The sequence below is a fragment of the Hylobates moloch genome, unplaced genomic scaffold, assembly GCF_009828535.3.
Source record: "Hylobates moloch isolate HMO894 unplaced genomic scaffold, HMol_V3 SCAFFOLD_1, whole genome shotgun sequence".
Taxonomy (NCBI): Eukaryota; Metazoa; Chordata; class Mammalia; order Primates; family Hylobatidae; genus Hylobates; species Hylobates moloch.
In genome coordinates this window covers 215208867-215227997 of record NW_026652276.1, presented here as the reverse complement: position 1 = coordinate 215227997, position 19131 = coordinate 215208867, and the positions used below count along the sequence as shown (strand labels likewise).

General features: G+C 38.3%; 1 protein-coding gene across 3 annotated transcripts in view; it reads right to left on the bottom strand.

Moving 5' to 3' along the window:
• Positions 1-19131, bottom strand: part of LRGUK (leucine rich repeats and guanylate kinase domain containing) — a 157178-nt gene that overhangs the window by 9440 nt on the left and 128607 nt on the right. The window contains exons 19-21 of one of the 3 annotated variants that reach the window (XM_058426864.1): positions 18934-19082; positions 13428-13554; positions 12812-13133 (exon numbers count right to left, since the gene is read on the bottom strand). In XM_058426864.1, coding sequence (XP_058282847.1) covers positions 13124-13133; positions 13428-13554; positions 18934-19082 — 286 coding nt within the window. In that variant the 3' untranslated portion in view covers positions 12812-13123. Of the gene's footprint in view, positions 1-12811; positions 13134-13214; positions 13555-18933; positions 19083-19131 lie in introns of those variants that run through there. The other 2 variants (XM_032753545.2, XM_058426871.1) reach the window with 2 other exon arrangements.

Sequence of the window (19131 nt, the reverse complement as noted above, 5' to 3'; positions counted from 1 at the left end):
AAAGATGTATTTGAAAATAAATGGAGATGAGATTCTATAAACTGAGTCTGTAATTTCTAATTAAACTTATAATTGTGGGAATGGGAAAGACAGGGGGAAATGAAAAAAAATTAAATACCATGATATACATCAGAGTAGAGAAAAATATACCTTCTAAATTATTGTAAATGAAAAGAGCAAAAAAAAGTATAGCAAAAAGCATAAACCAATAAGTGAAACAGAAAAACATCAGTGTCAAACTCAATAAAAAATATAAAACAAAATGGTAGAAATAGGATTGAACTTAGTATGAAAAATAAATGAAAATAGTTTTGCTCTACAATTGAAATGAAAGACAGATTTGAATTGAGTTAAAGAAGATCAAGAGTGAGACCAAAATTAAATTACATTGAAAAGATAAGATTGAAAGGATAGGTATAGAAGGCAAATAAAAATAAGCACAGGTGGCACTGATATTTTCAAAGGAAAGTTCAAAGCAAAAACAATTCAATACAACAATGAAACAAAAAGGACTCTTTTCCATTGAAACAAGATGAAATCTGTAATTACAATATAATAGTCCTGTGCATTTATGAGCTGATTACCATAACATCAAAATTTATATAGCAAAAAACTATTTGATATATAAGAAGAAAGAGACTGAAACACAATTATAAGTAGGTACTAAAATCCCACACCATCTATTACAGAACAAGTTGATAAAAATAAGAGGATGTATCTAGGTAATTTGAATAACATAATCAGTACAATTGAATTAGTAGATGTAGCAAAATTTTATATCACAGATTTTCTTTTCAATTCCACTGATTTTCTAAAATTGAGCACATTATCATAAGGCACAAAGAACATTAATAAAACTTAGAAACATAAACTATATAAGCCGTTCTTTTATTTCTTTATTGTAATTCACCCAAACTAGAACCTATAAGGAAGAAAACTCTCAAAATGACTGTTGGGTCAAAAAGCACAAAACCATAATGATAAACCCATTATAATTTCACTGTCCAATGTGGTAGTCACTAGTCACATGTGTTTATCTACCTTTCAATTAATTAAAAATAAGTAAGATGAAAAGTTCATTTCCCCAGTCACACCAGCCACACTTCAAGTGCTCAACAACTACACGGAGCTGGTGGCCACCATGGTGGACAAAGTAGATATTTCTACATATTTCCATCATCACAGAAAGCTCTATTGGACAGTGCTACTCGTGGAAGACAGGATTCATGTGTATACACAACCAAACACTTCGCAGGAACATACAGAGTTAAAAACTTCTCTATTTAAAATAAGTGCAGACCAATAACAAATTAAGATGAATATTTATAACAAATGGGAACCACATAGTTAATATTGAATAGACTATTATTAATATTGAATCACTCTCACAAAAATACAAGAGAAAACACTAACATCCCAGAATAAAAATGTAACAAAGACATGAGCCAACAATTTGTGGTTCAGAAGGAAACAGTAATAAAAAATAAGCATATGAACAATAGTAAACCCAATCAGTAAAATAACACATTTTTCAACAAATTAGTAATTCTAAAAAAGTATAATATACTTTATGCTAATGAGGTTGGTTAATATGATCACTCATAAACTGCTGAAGGCCAAAAATTAAAAAATTTGACAAAATCATTCTAGAAAGCCCCCATTCAACCTTGTGGAGCAGCGGTTCTCAAACCTATTTGCACATTGAATTCACTCTGGGGACTTAAAAAAAAAATGCAATGCCCGAGCTTCCCTGCCCATAGATTTTTATTTAATTGGCTTGGGATGGATAGTGGGCTTTGGTATTTTGGGAGCTTATAAAGGGTCTGATATGCAGACAAGGTTGAGAACAATTACTTCAGAGGCATAACCTCAGGGACCTGGGTACCATAGAAATCTCATTTGAGTGTGGGACTCTGAGAGGAAGGGCATTCATGCCCACTGCCTGGCTCTACCAGAGAGAGCTCTACCAGGCATCAGGTTCTCCAAGTTCTCAATATGTCCACATCCCAATATGTCTTCCCCTAGTCAGGGGAAGACCAGGTGTGTGTCAAGGCAGAGAAGGGCTGAGCCTGGCTCTTGGCACAGGGAGCAGTTGGTTTATTATGTGTTTTCATGAAGGGAACCAAAGTTCCATGAAGAAGATTGTTCACAAACCTGGAGAGGTCAGAATGATGGGGATGCAGCCACAACCAGGCATGCATTCTGGCAAATAGACAATACTCAAGACTTTCTTATGAATGCAGGGAGAAACCTAATGTCTCCCCTGATGCCTTGAAACCCCACAACCCCCTGGAAGTTGGATAAAATCCGAAGTAAAATGCAAGAGAGGAGAAACTGTGAATTAATTGAGATTGTCCTGAATTGACTGAGAATAAGATTAATTCTTTCACTTTGGATTGCACTTAAAATTAAAAGTTTGTGGCCTGAAGTATTCATACTCACCATAGATGCATTATCTAGCTTAATCATCACGAGATTTTAATAAGCAATTCTGTTAGTTTTATAAATGATAGTACTGTCATTCAGACAGAAAGTAATTTACATTTCTTATACTTTTTGCCTTATATACTTTGATGTCATGTTATTCAATTCATAAGGGCTTATAACTGTTATTATATCTTAATAATGGAATGTACCTGACTTAATGTAAAAGGTGTTTTATGGATCATTTAACGATTTTTGTCTTGACTTCTACTTTGTCTGATTATAATATTCCTACCCCTCCTTGCTTTTTGTGTGGTATTTACTTCTGATGCTTCTGTAAGCATTTCTTACATACCACTGACTTTTCTACAATCATCCTGCAATACAGGAAGGAAGGGAGGGAGGTAAGGAGGGAAAGGAAAGAAGAGAAGGGAACAGAAACCCTATCACAGTAGAAATTTTTTGATCTATCCGTATGAATAGGTAGGAAAAAATGAAAAAGGAAATAAATGGTTTGAATAATACAATGAATATGATTGAATTAATACATACTGCAAATGTTTGTACCTACAAAGAAAACACCCTCTTATCAATACTTATTCATGGTAAAACTCTTATTAAACTAGGAAGAAAATGAAACTTCTTTTTCCACAGAAGTTTATCTACCTAAAATCTATAGCAAATTTCACACTTAATAGTGAAGGATTAGACAGATTCAGATGTGAGACAAGGATGCACGTTATCGTTGTTTCTATTCAACATTGTATTGAAGATTGTCTCCAGTGCAGCTTAGAAAAGAAGAAAGGAAAGGGAAAAAGAAAATAATAACGGATGGAAAGAAAAGGAATATTGTTATTGTTTGTTATACTATCTGCATAGAAATCCTGAAATAATCTATAATACATTGTCAGAATTAATACACAGGGTTATTTGTAGAAATGAATTTAATTTTATACACCACACAGAGAAAATATAACCTTTAAAAACATTCAATTTACAACAACCAAGATAAAACGCATATAGGAATAAATCTCACTAAAGATACATTTGTCCTTTATGGAGAAAATTATACAATTTTATTGAAGAAATTAATGCAAACCTAGAGAATGTTTATAGATAGGGAGAGCAAGTATCATAAAAAAAAGAGAAGCTTCCTCAAATTTTTGAATTAAATGTAATTCTAACCAACTCCAAGTGAGGCATTTGTAGAATTTAGTACATAAATCCAAGCATTTATGGAAACAATCTATGAGAGAGAGGGTCTTACAAACTAGGAGGGGAGAGTAATGGGACAACTGGAATAAAAAAAATTCAATCCTATCTCACATCATACACAGAAGTTCATTCCAAGTAAAATATAGGCCTAAATTGGAAGAGCGAAACTTAACAAAAATTTAGAAAAATGTCCAAGATAATGTTTATGACAATAGGATAAAAAAGAAACTCATAAGATGTAAAAAGTACAAATCAAAAAGAAAAAGATTGACAAAGTTGGCCATATAAAAAACTTGTATTCGTTAAAATATAACATTTTAAAAGGTGAAAAAATAAGTCACAACCTGGAAAAAGATCTTTGTAATATGCATAATTAACAAAGAATTATTAACCAGAATATATAAATACATCAAACCAATAAGAAAAAGATAATAACTCAATTTAAAATTGGGCAAAACATATAAACAGGCAATTCACAGAAGAGAACCATAGGTGGCCAATAAGCTTATTTAAAAGGTTCAACTTTACTTGACAATTGGAGAAATTCAAACTAAACACCTAAACACCACAATGAGATTACATTAACATTTATTGGATTAGCAATAAAAAGACTATTAATGCCACTTGTTGAAAATGTGAAAAAATGAGCACCCTCTTACGTGTTGCTGCGAGCATATTACAGCAACCACTATAGTAATATCTGATAGTTAAATATTTGTATACCTATAACACAGCAATTCCACCCTTACACAAGAATGTTTTTTAGCTGCATCCTTTGTAATAACAAACATGTAGAAACAAATTTAGTATTCACCAACAGAAAAGTGAGTAAATTACCATATATTCTTACAGTGTAATATTATATAGCAATGGAAAGTATAAAACTACAATAATAAAAACTATGTGGATTAATCTTACAAACATAATGTTGAGAAAAAAGTTAATTGCTGAATACATGTAGTACAACATGAAGTTTTGACTCATGGAGAACAGCAGTATATATTGTTAGGAATAGACACAGATATACCAAAAGTGTAAAAAGTTCATGGCAAGGATAAAAAACTAAACTGAGAATAATGGTTACAACAGAGTGGGAAATCAGGAAAATATAATTAGAAAGGATACAAAATGGGCTTTAAATATATTAGTAACGTTTTGTTTCTTAAAGTGGGTATATTATGGGCTTAGAGTTTTAGCATATTATTCTTTTTCACTTGTAAGATATAAGTCTTGTGCATTTTTAAAAGATTTGCATCTAAAAACTTCATTTTGTTGAGTGAGTGTAGTTTAATTTCTGTTTCCAAATGCTCATTGCTAGTATGCAGAAATACAATTGATTTTTTGTATCGATCTTGATACTTGAGACCTTAAGGAACACATTTAGTCATTCTAAGAGTTTTTCTTTTCTAGATTTCTTGGAATTTTCTATGTAGATCATAATATTATCTGCAGATAAGGATTTCTTTCTTTCTAATGTGTATTTTTTTATTACATTTTCCTACTTTATTGCACTGGCTTGAGCTTCTAGTCCTATGTTAAATGAGTGATGAGAGTAGTCATCTTTGCCTTGTTATTCTCAGAGAGAAACCATTCTGCCAGTAACCACTAAGTATGATTTTAACTGTGGATATTTTGTAGCTGTTCTTTATCAAATTGAGGAAGGTCCCCTCTATTCCTAGACTTTTATTATGAATGGATGTTGGACTTTGTCAAGTGTTTTTCTGCATCAATTTATATATTCTGATTTTTCCTCTTTAGCCTATTATTATGATAGATTTCATTGGTGGGTGTCAACTGTCCCACCAGCCTTGCATCTCTGGATTAAATCCCACTTGGTCACAGTGCACACACCTTTTATGTATTGCTGAATTTTATTTGCTCATGAACTATTTACCAAGATGGAATACATCCAGAGCCACAGAACTTCAATAAATTTAAAAGAATTGAGGCTGGGCACAGTGGCTTACACCTGTAATCCTAGCATTTTGGGAGGCTGAGGCAGGAGGATCACTTGAGGCCAGGAGTTTAAGACCAACCTGGACAACATGGTGAGACCTCATCTCTACAAAAAAGAAAATTAGCCAGGTGTACTGGCACACAGCTGTATTCCCAGCTAGTTGGGAGGCTGAGGCAGGAGGGTTGCTTGAGCTCAGGAGGTCAAGGCTGCAGCAAGCTATGGTGGCACCACTGCACACTAGCCTGGGCAACAGAGAGAGAGACCCTGTCTCAAAAAAAAAAAAAAGAATTGAAATAATATAGAGTATGTTCTCTGACCACAATGAAATCAAACTAGAAATTAACAACAGAAAGGTAACAGGAAAATCTGTAAGTATCTGAAATGAAACAACACACTTCTACCTAATCCGTGGATCTACAAGGAAGTCTTAAGGGAATTTAAAATTCTTTGAACTAAGTAAGAAAGGAATCCCTCCTCCTGATTTTTTGGAATAGTTTCATTAAGATTGGTAGTAGCTCTTTGTACAACTGGTAGAATTTGGCTGTGAATCTATCTAGTCCTGGGCTTTTTTGGCTAATATTTTGTTAAGAATTTTTGCAGCTGGGTGCGTTGGCTCACGCCTGTAATCCCAGCACTTTGGGAGGCCGAGACGGGAGGATCACAAAGTCAGGAGATGGAGACCATCCTGGTTAACACGGTGAAACCCCGTCTCTACTAAAAATACAAAAAAAATTAGCCGGGCACGGTGACGGGTGCCTTTAGTCCCAGCTACTTGAGAGGCTGAGGCAGGAGAATGGCATGAATCCAGGAGGCACAGCTTGCAGTGCGCCAAGATGGCGCCACTGCACTCCAGCCTGGGTGACAGAGCGAGACTCTGTCTCAAAAAAAAAAAAAATTTTTTTTGCATATATAAGTGATATTGGTTTGTAGTTTTCTTTTATATTGTCTGTCTGATTTTGGTATCAGGGTAATGTTGACCTCATAAATTGAGTTGTTTAGTTTTCCTTCCTCTTCTGTTTTCTGGAAGAGATTGTATAGAATTGGTGTGAATGCTTCTGTTAGCAATTGGTTCTTCAGTGAAAGCATTTGGGCTTGGAGATTCTTTTTCAAATTCAATTATAAATTCTTTAATTCAGACTAATTATTCGGTTTCCTTAATATATTTATAGGGTTAATCAAATTATCTATGCCATGGAGCGTGAGTTATGCGAGTTTGTGGTTTTTAAGAAATGAGTTTATCTAAATTGTCAAATTACAAATGTAGAGTTGTTTGTAGTATTTCCTTATTATCTTTTTGATATTTATGGAGTCTGTTGTTTCATCCCCTATTTCATTTATATTATTGGTAATTTGTATTAAAATATATTATCTTCATCTGTATTTACTAAATAGTCCATTTTATTATGTTTTTGAAGAATCAGCTTTTTGTTTTATTGATTTTCCTCCGTTGTTTTTTCCACTTTCATTAATGTCTGCTCTTTATTCTTTTCTTCTGCTTGATCTGGTTTTATTTTGCTTTTGTTCTGGTTCATGAGGTAGGAGCTTATTGATTTAAGACTTTTCTTGCCTAATGTAGGCATTTAGTGGTATAAATTTCCCTTTCAGCACTGTTTTAGATGCATACTACAAATTTTGATAGGGTATATTTTCATTTTTATTCAGTTCAACGTATTTTTTTTTTTATTTTAGATTCCGGGGGTACTTGTGCAGGTTTGTTACACTGGCATATTGCATGATGCTGAGGTTTGGGCTTCTAGTGAACCCGTCACCCAAATAGTGAACATGGTACCCAATAGAAAGTTTTTCAAGACTTGCCCCCTGTATTAGTCCGTTTTCATGCTGCTGATAAAAACATACCAGAGACTGGGTAATCAACAAAGAAAACGAGGTTTAATGGACTCACAGCTCCACATGGCTGGGGAGGCCTCACAATCATGGTGGAAGGTGAAAGGCACATCTTACATGGCAGCAGGCAAGAGAGAATGAGAACCAAGCAAAAGGTGAAACCCCTTATGAAACCATCAGTTCTCATGAGACTTAGTCACTACCCATAGGAACAGTATGGGGGAAAGTGCCCCATGACTCAATTATCTCCCACCATGTCCCTCCCACAACAGGTGGGAATTATGGGAGCTACAATTCAAGATGAGATTAAGGTGGGGACACAGCCAAACCATATCACCCCTCACCCTTTTGCAGTCCTAGTGTCTATTGTTGCCATCTTTATGTCCATGTGTACCCATTGTTTAGCTCCCACTTATAAGTGAGAAGATGTGATATTTTATTTTCTGTTTCTGAGTTATTTCACTTAGGATAATGGCCTCCAGCTGCATCCATGTTGCTACAAAGGACAGGTTTTCATTCTTTTTATGGCTGCGTAGTATTCCATATTTTAGTCTTTCTATTTTTCTTTCTTCATGATCTTTCAGGTTTCCTTCTTTTATCATTTCCATTCTGTTTCAATAATTTCCTTCAACTATTCTTTTAGGATAGGTTTTTTGGCAACAAATTATTTTTGTTTTCTTTCATCTGAGAATGTCCTGATTTCTCCTTCATACCTGAAGGACATTTCCACTGAATATAGAATTGCAAGTTGACAGTTCTTTTCTTTGAATACTTCAAAATATACCACTTCCATGGTTGTTGATGAGAAGTCCACTATCATTTGTTTTTTCCCCTATAATTAAGATATAATTTCCCTCTCATTGCTTTAAGATTTTGTGTTGTTTTTGGTTTTCAGTAGTGTGATTATTATGTGTCTTGTGAATTTCTTTGGCTTTATCCTGTTTAGGATTCACTCAGCTTCTTGGATTTGTAGGTTTTTGGCTTTTGCCAAATTTAGAGATTTGGGATCATTTTTTAAAAAAATATTTTTCACTCTCACACTCTTTTTGTACTCCTTCTAGACTCCAATGACACAAACATTAGATCTTTTCACATAGTCCTACACATCCCTGGGACTCATATTGTTTTTCAGTCTATTTTCTCTCTGTTGGTCAGATTGGGTAATTTCAATTCTTCTGTCTTAAGGTTCATTAAGTTTTTTTCCTCTGTCCTCTGTATTTCACTCTTGTGCTCATCCAATGAGTTTTAAAATTTCAGTGATTGTACTGTTTAGTCATAAAATTTCCTCTTGGTTCTTCTTTATATCTACTGTTCTTTGCTATGGTTTTCTTTCTTTGCTGAAATTATCTATCTCTTCATTTGTTTCAGTCATGTTCCTAATTGCTTGTTGAAGCATTTTTACGATTGCTACTTTAAGATCCTTACCTGATAATTCCAACATCTGTGTCATTTTGGTGTGGGCATATATTAATGGTCTTTTCTTATCCAAGTTGACATTTTCCTAATTCTTGATATGGTGAGTGGTTTAATTATATCTTAGACAGTTTGGATAGTGTGTTAATGAGACTTCAGATCTTATTTCAATCTGTTATCTCAGTAGGACGTTTCTGACACCATACCAGTGGGGCAGAAAGGCACTGACTCATGACTGGCAGATACAGAGAGAAGTCCAAGTTCTCCACTTGGCCTCTGTTGACACCCAGGGTGGGAAAGAGGGCAGTGATGCCTCATTAATGCTTTGGGGTAGAAGTTTAGGGTCCCCACGAGGCCTCAAATGAACCACCCTCACTGGGAGGGGGAGAGGCACCTTGTCACTGCTCTTCACATGGCCTCCACTAACACTGCAGGGACGTGGGTTGATGGTGAGAGTCCTGGCTCTCCATGAGACCTTTTCTGATACTCTCCAGTGGGAAGGAGAAGAGGTTCCTCATTATTACCAGGTGAGGAATAGGTCCAGGGCCCCCAGGTGGCTTTCAATGACATTGTGGGAGGGCATTCTCATTAATATTGGGCAGTGGTTAAAGTCCTGGCTCTCCACAACACCTTCTCTGATACTATCCCAGCAGAGAGAAGGAGGAGAACCTTGTTACAGCCAGAAGAGGTTGAGAGCCTTGGCTCACAGGGTAGGGAGCATAGTTTAATCCATGGTGTTTGGCTGGAGTGGTGCAGCTATTGTCTAAAAGTTTTCTATCTTTTTTTTTTAAATTATACTTTAGGTTTTAGGGTGCATGTGCACAATGTGCAGGTTTGTTACATATGTATCCATGTGCCATGTTGGTGTGCTGCACCCATTAACTCGTCATTTAGCATTAGGTATATCTCCTAATACTGTCCCTCCCCCCTCCCCCCAACCCACAACAGTCCCTGGAGTGTGATGTTCCCCTTCCTGTGTCCATGAGTTCTCATCGTTCAATTCCCACCTATGAGTGAGAACATGCGGTGTTTGGTTTTCTGTCCTTGCGATAGTTTACTGAGAATGATGTTTTCCAGTTTCATCCATGTCCCTACAAAGGACATGAACTCATCATTTTTTATGGCTGCATAGTATTCCATGGTGTATATGTGCCACATTTTCTTAATCCAGTCTATCGTTGTTGGACATTTGGGTTGGTTCCAACTCTTTGCTATTGTGAATAGTGCCGCAATAAACATACGTGTGCATGTGTCTTTATAGCAGCATGATTTATAGTTCTTTGGGTATATACCCAGTAATGGGATGTCTGGGTCCAATGGTATTTCTAGTTCTAGATCCCTGAGGAATCGCCACACTGACTTCCACAATGGTTGAACTAGTTTACAGTCCCACCAACAGTGTAAAAGTGTTCCTATTTCTCCACATCCTCTCCAGCACCTGTTGTTTCCTGACTTTTTAATGATGGCCATTCTAACTGGTGTGAGATGGTATCTCACTGTGGTTTTGATTTGCGTTTCTCTGATGGCCAGTGATGATGAGCATTTTTTCATGTGTTTTTTGGCTGCATAAATGTCTTCTTTTGAGAAGTGTCTGTTCACGTCCTAACTATCCTAAATATATATGCAGCCAACACAGGAGCACCCAGATTCATAAAGCAAGTCCTGAGTGACCTACAAAGGGACTTAAACTCCCACACAATAATAATGGGAGATTTTAACACCCCACTGTCAACATTAGACAGATCAACGAGACAGAAAGTTAACAAGGATATCCAGGAATTGAACTCAGCTCTAAACAAAGTGGACCTAATAGACATCTACAGAACTCTCCACCCCAAATCAACAGAATATACATTTTTTTCAGCACCACACCACATCTATTCCAAAATTGACCACATAGTTGGAAGTAAAGCTCTCCTCAGCAAATGTAAAACAACACAAATTATAACAAACTGTCTCTCAGACCACAGTGCAATCAAACTAGAACTCAGGATTAAGAAACTCACTCAAAACCGCTCAACTACATGGAAACTGAACAACCTGCTCCTGAGTGACTACTGGGTACATAATGAAATGAAGGCAGAAATAAAGATGTTCTTTGAAACCAACGAGAACAAAGACACAACACATCAGAATCTCTGGGACACATTCAAAGCAGTGTGTAGAGGGAAATTTATAGCACTAAATGCCCACAAGAGAAAGCAGGAAAGATCTCAAATTGACACCCTAACATCACAATTAAAAGAACTAGAAAAGCAAGAGCAAACACATTCAAAAGCTAGCAGAAGGCTAGAAATAACTAAAATCAGAGCAGAACTGAAGGAAATAGAGACACAAAAAACCCTTCAAAAAATTAATGAATCCAGGAGCTGGTTTTTTGAAAAGATCAACAAAATTGATAGACTACTAGCAAGACTAATAAAGAAGAAAAGAGAGAAGAATCAAATAGATGCAATAAAAAATGAAAAAGGGGATATCACCACCGATCCCACAGAAATACAATCTACCATCAGAGAATACTACAAACACCTCTTATGCAAATAAACTAGAAAATCTAGAAGAAATGGATAAATTCCTCGACAAAGACACCCTCCCAAGACTAAACCAGGAAGAAGTTGAATCTCTGAATAGACCAATAACAGGCTCTGAAATTGTGGCAATAATCAATAGCTTACCAACCAAAAAGAGTCCAGGACCTGATGGATTCACAGCCGAATTCTACCAGAGGTACAAGGAGGAACTGGTACCATTCCTTCTGAAACTATTCCAATTGATAGAAAAAGAGGGAATCCTCCCTAACACATTTTATGAGGCCAGCATCATCCTGATACCAAAGCCTGGCAGAGACATAACCAAAAAAGAAAATTTCAGACCAATATCCTTGATGAACATTGATGCAAAAATCCTCAATAAAATACTGGCAAACCGAATCCAGCAGCACATCAAAAAGCTTATACACCATGATCAAAAGTTTTCTATCTTTTGAGATTGTCCCTTTCCTAGTCCCTTGGCTGGAGAGAGTGGGCTTTCGCTGGGGCTTTTGTTGATGTATCCATTAGTGTCTTTGAATTTTAATTTCTCTAGCATCCAGTTTAGGATATATGAGGAAAACCAAACTCAGAGGATTCACCACCATGTTGTTACTCGGGCTCTGAGATCCATAGCCCATCTGCCTTCTTTTGACCTCTCAGAGGTTGAGCTATAATGTTCAGGGTTTTAGCTGTATTCGATGAGAAAAACCAGGAAATGTGCAGCTCTGCCATGCTGTCTTAGATCAGAACTATTATTTTTATATTTTCTATTGTCCCTAAAATATTTCATAATTCTTTTTAAAGATTAGATGATACTTGTGAAAGTTAAACTATTCTTGAAGATTCTTGGAATACAGCAACACACCCTCTTCCTCCCCACTTCTCCAGAAAAGACTCCTCCGATTTCCTTGCCCAACCTGGTCATCTCCTTCATGGTCCCCCTGCTCCACCCTCACCAACCCCAAGAAAACAACTTTAATCAGCTCCTGTTTGAGAGCAGGACTGGGGGAGGACAAGAGCCAACAGCAAATTGTGTTATAGCCAAATTTGTCACAGGGAAGAGGATTATTAAAAGGGGTTTTGATATTTTAAAAAGGAAAGTCATTAGAGGAGTCTGATATTCAAAATGTTTAACAATGAGTATAGTACTATGTGGAGGCTTCTCTTTTCACTAGTCATCATGCACAGAGTAATCGGAGAAAAGACCATTTACCAGTACAAAGGAATGTATCTCAAAGTTTTAACAGTCAGGATAGCCTTACTGGCACATACTAGCAGAATACCAGCCTTGTCTATAACTGCTCAATGGAGGTTTTTCTTTTTAAGACAAGGAGTGAAACCAGAAAGATGATGTAAGTTGTCTAAAAGTATATCTAATCACAAGCAGTCCCTAATCAGAGTCAAAGAAGGGTGAAATAAAAGAATCAACTGTTACTCTTTATTCTTTCATGTTGCTAAAGCAAGTCAAGAACCCCCCCAAATTACATTAATTCCTTATGAGAGATACAGTCAATACCATGTTGGCGACAAGTTAAATGGAACTCTGCAATCTTTTCATAATCAGAAGAAAATAAATCAATCCTCTAGAGCATACAAGAATGTTGTAAATGGACATATTGAAATTTTAAGAGCAAAATCCCAGTTGGTTATATCAGAAAGCCACTCTGTGTATCGCAGTGCAGAGATCTTGGGAGATTTTCCCATCTGATATTTCCGAGCAGGGAGCAGCTGGAAAAAATTATTTATAGCTATAGAAAAAAAATGAAATGACATTTTTAAAAGCTAAGAATAACTCACATTTAAAAAAAAAACCTCATCTTTAAAAATAATTTAAGAAAGAATTTTTTAATTAAAAAACTAAAAGACACCAGCCAAAGAATCACAAAAGAAAATGATTGAGAGAATTAAGGCAGGTAGAGCATTCTTCCGTGGGTAATGGGTTGAGTGAGAAACAGCTGGACCCATGGCCAGGTAAGGCAAGGAATTCGACATCAGCAGAGCAGGTTTTCCATGTTAGGATCAGACATCAAGTGCTAGTCTACCTGCGGCCCTGAGGGATTGGAGGGAGAGTGGGTTTGACGTTGGAACCCGGGCGACTGATGACTGGGACCGAGTGTTGTCTGTGTTGGTGAGACTCTTTTTCATGTGAAAATGATTGTATAGGTAGTGCTGTAAAACATTCAGAAAAAAAGATTGTTAATCCCTTGGTTACTTGGTACAGAGAAAGTGTTGCATGATGTAAGCACCAGAACAATTTCTAGAATTCGTTCATGACAAACTATAAGAAATAAATGAGGCCAGGTGCAGTGGCTTACACTATAATTGCAGTACTTTGGGAGGTCAAGGTGCGTGGATCACTTGAGGCCAAAAAAAAAGAAATGACATTCAAGGAAGAGCAATAGTGGATGAGGTCAGAATATAGCATGTACATGGTTGAACAAGCCTTAGGTTGTATAGAGTTGCCCAATGACCAGAGGATGCTACAGCAAGCAGTCACTAGCGATTCTTCCACCTGCTCATGCCTTCTGTAACAATGCTCCACACAGTACTCTTTCACAGTCATACACATGCACACACACACGCACACACACACACACAGACACACACACACAGTGAAGTGAAGTTCTTCCTATAGAAGCTTCATTTAATGCCCTCTAAAGATTGGTCTGCTCACCAAGCAGGAAGACATCCGGATGTCGGTTTCTCCAGGGACTGTGGGAAGCAGGAGGAGTTTAGAAGAGACAGAGGAAAGGTAGAGGCATGGTGGCCATAGAAGAAGCAGAATTCTCACTGGTAAGAAAGCAGAGTAGCAAGGATTGAGAAAGTAAAGCAGAGGATTCTATAGAGAGTGAGAGAAACAGAAATGATGGATAAGACTATGAAGACTGTATCTATTGGCCAAACCAAACCAATGAAAAGTCAAAGGGAACATTGACCTTTTTAGGACATATTCAAAGAAAAAAATAAGACATTGTTTGAGAGGATATTGTTATCAGCAAAAGAAAAGAAAAAAACTCCTCTTTTTTTTTTTTTTTGAGACCGGGTCTCGCTCTGTCACCTAGGCTGGAGTGCAGTGGTGCAATCTCAGCTCACTGCAACCTCCACCTCCCGGGTTCAAATGATTCTCATGCCTCAGCCTCCTGAGTAGCTGGGATTACAGGCATATGCCACCACCACACCTGGCTAATTTATTTTTTTTGGTAGAGATGTGGTTTCACCATGTTGGCCAGGCTAATGTCGAATTGCTGACCTCAGGTGATCCTCCCGCCTTGGCCTCCCAAAGTGCTGGGATTACAGGCGTGAGCCACTGCGTCCGGCCCTTCCTTGTTTGCTGGGTTTTGTTTTTCTCCATGGGGATATTTTTTAAACAGGAAAGAGCAAAGCAAACGTTGAGAAGAAAGCAGACAGTAGAGGAGCAGGCCTCCTTTTTCAATCCGTTCAAGTCCTACAACCAGCTAACTTACATCTCAGGGTGCTGGAATTGCTTATGGAAGCAGTTTTAGAGTATCCAGCCTTAGATAATTCATTCACAGTGAGAACAGTGTTGGAGACAAATAATATTGCCATTTAAAAAAATAGGAATAAAGGTTTACAACCAGTATATTTGACTTTATTTTTATTTATTTTTGAGACAGAGTCTCACTTTGGCACCCAGCCTGGAGTGCAGTGGCACAGTCTCGGCTCACTGCAACCACCGCCTACCGGGTTCAAGTGATTCTCCTGCCTCAGCCTCCTGAGTAGCTGGGATTACAGGCGCACGCCAACACACCCGGCTACTTTTTGTATTTTTAGTAGAGACAGGGTTCGCCATGTTGGCCAGGCTGGTCTCGAATGCCTGACCTCAAGTGATCTGCCCACCTCAGCCTCCCAAAGTGCTGGGATTACAGACATGAGCCACTGCGCCCAACCACATTGACTTTAAATCTTAGCAAATATGGTTGTGTATTTATAAAATACTACAGCGAATGATGAGTGCTGAAGGGGTTTGCAAATAAAATTTACTTGAAAGTAACTTAATTTCCCTTTTACTTAGGCAGGGGTCAATAAACTATGGCACATAGGCCAAATCGGGCCTGCAGCCAGATTTGTAAATTTTATTTCATTTGTAAATAAAATTGTATTGGAACACATCCTGTACCCATTCATTTGCACATTGTTTATAGCTGTTCTCACACTACAATGGTAGGGTTGAGAGGTTGCACAAGAGCCCACATGGCCCACAAAGCCAAAAGCATTTACTGTATGGTCCTTTACAGAAAGGTTGCTGACTTGTGAGTTAGAAAATACCACTGATACAATGTATCTTGATTTCTACAGGGCACTTATCAAAGTTTCTCATGTGGTTACACTACAGAGATTTGACTAGTAATCACATAGTAGTGTTACTTTCAGGGAAAGTGGACTTTCCCTGAAATTAAGTCTGCAGAGACTTGAGACTTGCCATGTGACACTACACTCGGCTGAGTCCTGAGTCCTATTGTTGACAGTGACTATGACACAGGCAGAGGTCACATGCTTGTTGGTTTTATAGATTTCAAAAATCTACAAAATAGAGAATATGGGAGATTAATCAGATACAAAATGATCTAATTGAGCTGGAATGTAGGGCCAAACCAAAATGATAAAAAGATGAAAACAAAAGTTACATTTATGTAAAAAAAAAAAATCAACTTCACATATATGGGATGATGGAGACCTAGTTTGACAGTTCATGTAAAAAAAGACATGAGAGTTTGACCCAGAGCCAGCAGTAAGATATAGTTGCTAAGAAAACCACCACAGTATATCAGCAAAATGGCAGACTCAGAACTTCCAGGCCCTTATTGTCCCATGGAAACATTAAATAAACAACTAGAGACCGGCCAAAATAACTTTATAGAAACTCTGGAACCAGTCAAATATCTACAGCAACCAAACAAATGCCTAGTCCAGGAAAAGCCACATTCAAATGGTAGGAAACGTCATGGTGCTTTCACCCGCCCTTTCCCCGCCTCACTCCAGCACATTGCAGTGTGATTTGGGGCAAGTGCAGTCAGGTCCCCAGTCCCCTTCTATAAGCCAGAGAGAGTGGGCAGATCTAATTTGCAAAGTTCTAACCTGTTTGGCAGCTGCCTGATTGGTCTCTGTGTCATCTGACTCAGAGTTCAAATGGCCCAAACAGGCATAGCTGGGATCTCAAACGTGGAGAAGCCACAGGAGCAGTGGGGATGACTCATGAAAATCACACGGGGGCTACTAATTGAGGGATACAATAGAATAGCTAAAGCCCCAACAAGCAGCAGGGGTGAGACTCCTAAGAAAATTAAAACATTTAAAAGCAACTGTGTCTACTGGGGAACTGGGAAAAAAGCACACACACAAGCCCAGGGAAAATGCATACCCAGGAAAGGCCTGAAAAGATGTGAAGGCTGCATGCAAGCCTGATCCTAGGCTTAGAACACGCGCCACTAATTAGTCCTCTGCAGCACTGAGCTAGTCTGCAGCCTTGGAGAGGTAGCTGTTTTTTCAAATGCCCAATTTTCAACAAAAGAGCGAAGGCATACAAAGAAACAGAAAAGTGTGGCCCATTCAAAGGAACAAAATGAATCCACAGAAAGCATCCGTAAAGTACATCAACACAGTCTTCTGCTATGTGTATACAAACTTACAAGCACAATATCTAGCAGGTGTCTAGCAATTTACTTCTTACTTGTACCATAAACTCATCTTATCTGGCTCGATATTATATATTATAATATGCATATCTATGTTACAATAATATATAGTTATATATGATAATACCATATTATTATAGGACAGATATTACGTTATTATTCCCAAGGCTCAAATGTTAACTGATTTGCCCAATATTGTGCAGCCAGCCAGTAGAGAAATGGAATTAGAACACAGGTCTTCTGATTCCTAATCTAATGTCTTTCTACTGTACCACACCACTGATAACAGCCCCACTTTGCTCTGGCCAGATGGTTTAGAATGCGGTATTTGACCCTAAGCATCCCATTTAAGGAAGGATACAGGCAGGGGGAGGAAATGAGATGGGGATGGTCCATGAACACTGTCCTATGAGAAGCTAGAACTGTGATGAGCCTTGGTGCTATGTTTGGTCCAGAACTCCTGGTTCCCTCGGGCCCTGGAGTGGCAGGTCCCAGCCTTTACGGAATTCCTAGAACATTTCCCACTTCCTGCGAGCTGACATGAAGGCCATGAGAATTTGGAATTACTTCCTGGAGCTTTGGTGTTAGAACTCTCATCCTTATTGCTTGTGTCCTGCATGAGTCAAATCCTTGAAAATATCTTATTCCAGCCAGCTATCCTGAATACCACTGCAGCGAAGGGGAGTCCACCCTCACATTGCTTAGAAGATACCTGCTTCAGTAATCCCTTCCTTTTGGAGACAGTATCTATTGTGTCTTCTCATGCCAGGCAAATTAAGAGGTCTGTATTATCTTGCTAGTTCCTCCGGTCACCTGAGCAAGCAGGGTTCAGGCAAAATATCCCCTCAAGACTACAAATGGTGGCTCTCTCCTAGCCTCCATGCATTAGAGAGTTCTCCCCATTCGCTTCGTTCCTCTATCAGCTACTCACAGAGCCCCACCTTGCCTATTGACACCCAGATTATTCTCTCCCATTCCCATTTTCACCTCCAGTCCTCTGTTTTCCCCACCCTGTTCAAGGGCTTTACTCAGTGTCATTTGTGAACACTGCCGCGGAGCCCAGAGAGAAAAATGCAATGGCCATTCTGCCTCTGTCTGGACATGCATGTTCACGTGTGTGTTTGGGATCTAGGGGCAAAAAGGAGGTGAAGGGGGGCTGGACCAGAGCCTTCAAGCCTAAAGCCGTCAGAATTCTACCAAACCGCCACAGTGAAGACTGGACTGTAAAACTCAAAGCCTCCACGCTTTCCTTCACCTTCATTGAATGGAGTCTACTTCACCAAAGCCTCTTCCAAAGAGCATGTGGTCCTTGCCCCAGACCCCTGCAGATAATGTGGCCAGGTGGACAGTGCAGCAGCTTCTACTCAAAGTAGCTAAGTGACCATGGGTGGATTCCAAACCTTTCTCAACTTTGTTTTTCACCTATAACAATAGGCAACAAAATAACACTCTACCTTAGAGGGAGATTCTGACTCAATACTCTCATTTAATTTTCAAAAATCAGGATCAATAAAAAGACAGTGGGAAACATATATAAACAAATATAAATATGTATAACTTATATTTATAGTACCATATGTAAAACAACTCATACTTTTTTTTTGAGATGGAGTTTTGCTCTTGTTACCCAGGAGTGCACTAGTGTGATCTCGGCTCACTGCAACCTCCATCTCCTGGGTTCAAGCAATTCTCTTGCCTCAGCCTCCCGAGTAGCTGGGATTACAGGTGCCCAGCACCACACCTGGCTAATTTTTTGTATTTTTAGTAGAGATGGGGGTTTCACCATTTTGGCCAGGCTGGTCTCGAACTCCTGACATCAGGAGATCCATCCGCCTCGGCCTCCCAAAGTGCCGGGATTACAGGCATGAGCCACCACGCTTGGCCTAACTCATACCTTTCAGGGTCTCTCCAGTCTCACTGTCACTGGCTTCTGATCCTAGGCATGAAGAAATGCTCCCATCTGGAGGCTGGAAAGGCAATTCTTTTGACCACGGACAGAACCGAAACAATGAACATTTCATGGAAACCAAGGAATCCTTCCCACTGAAAAAATGAAAAATCAAAGATCTTTTTGAGATGCAAACTATTCGCT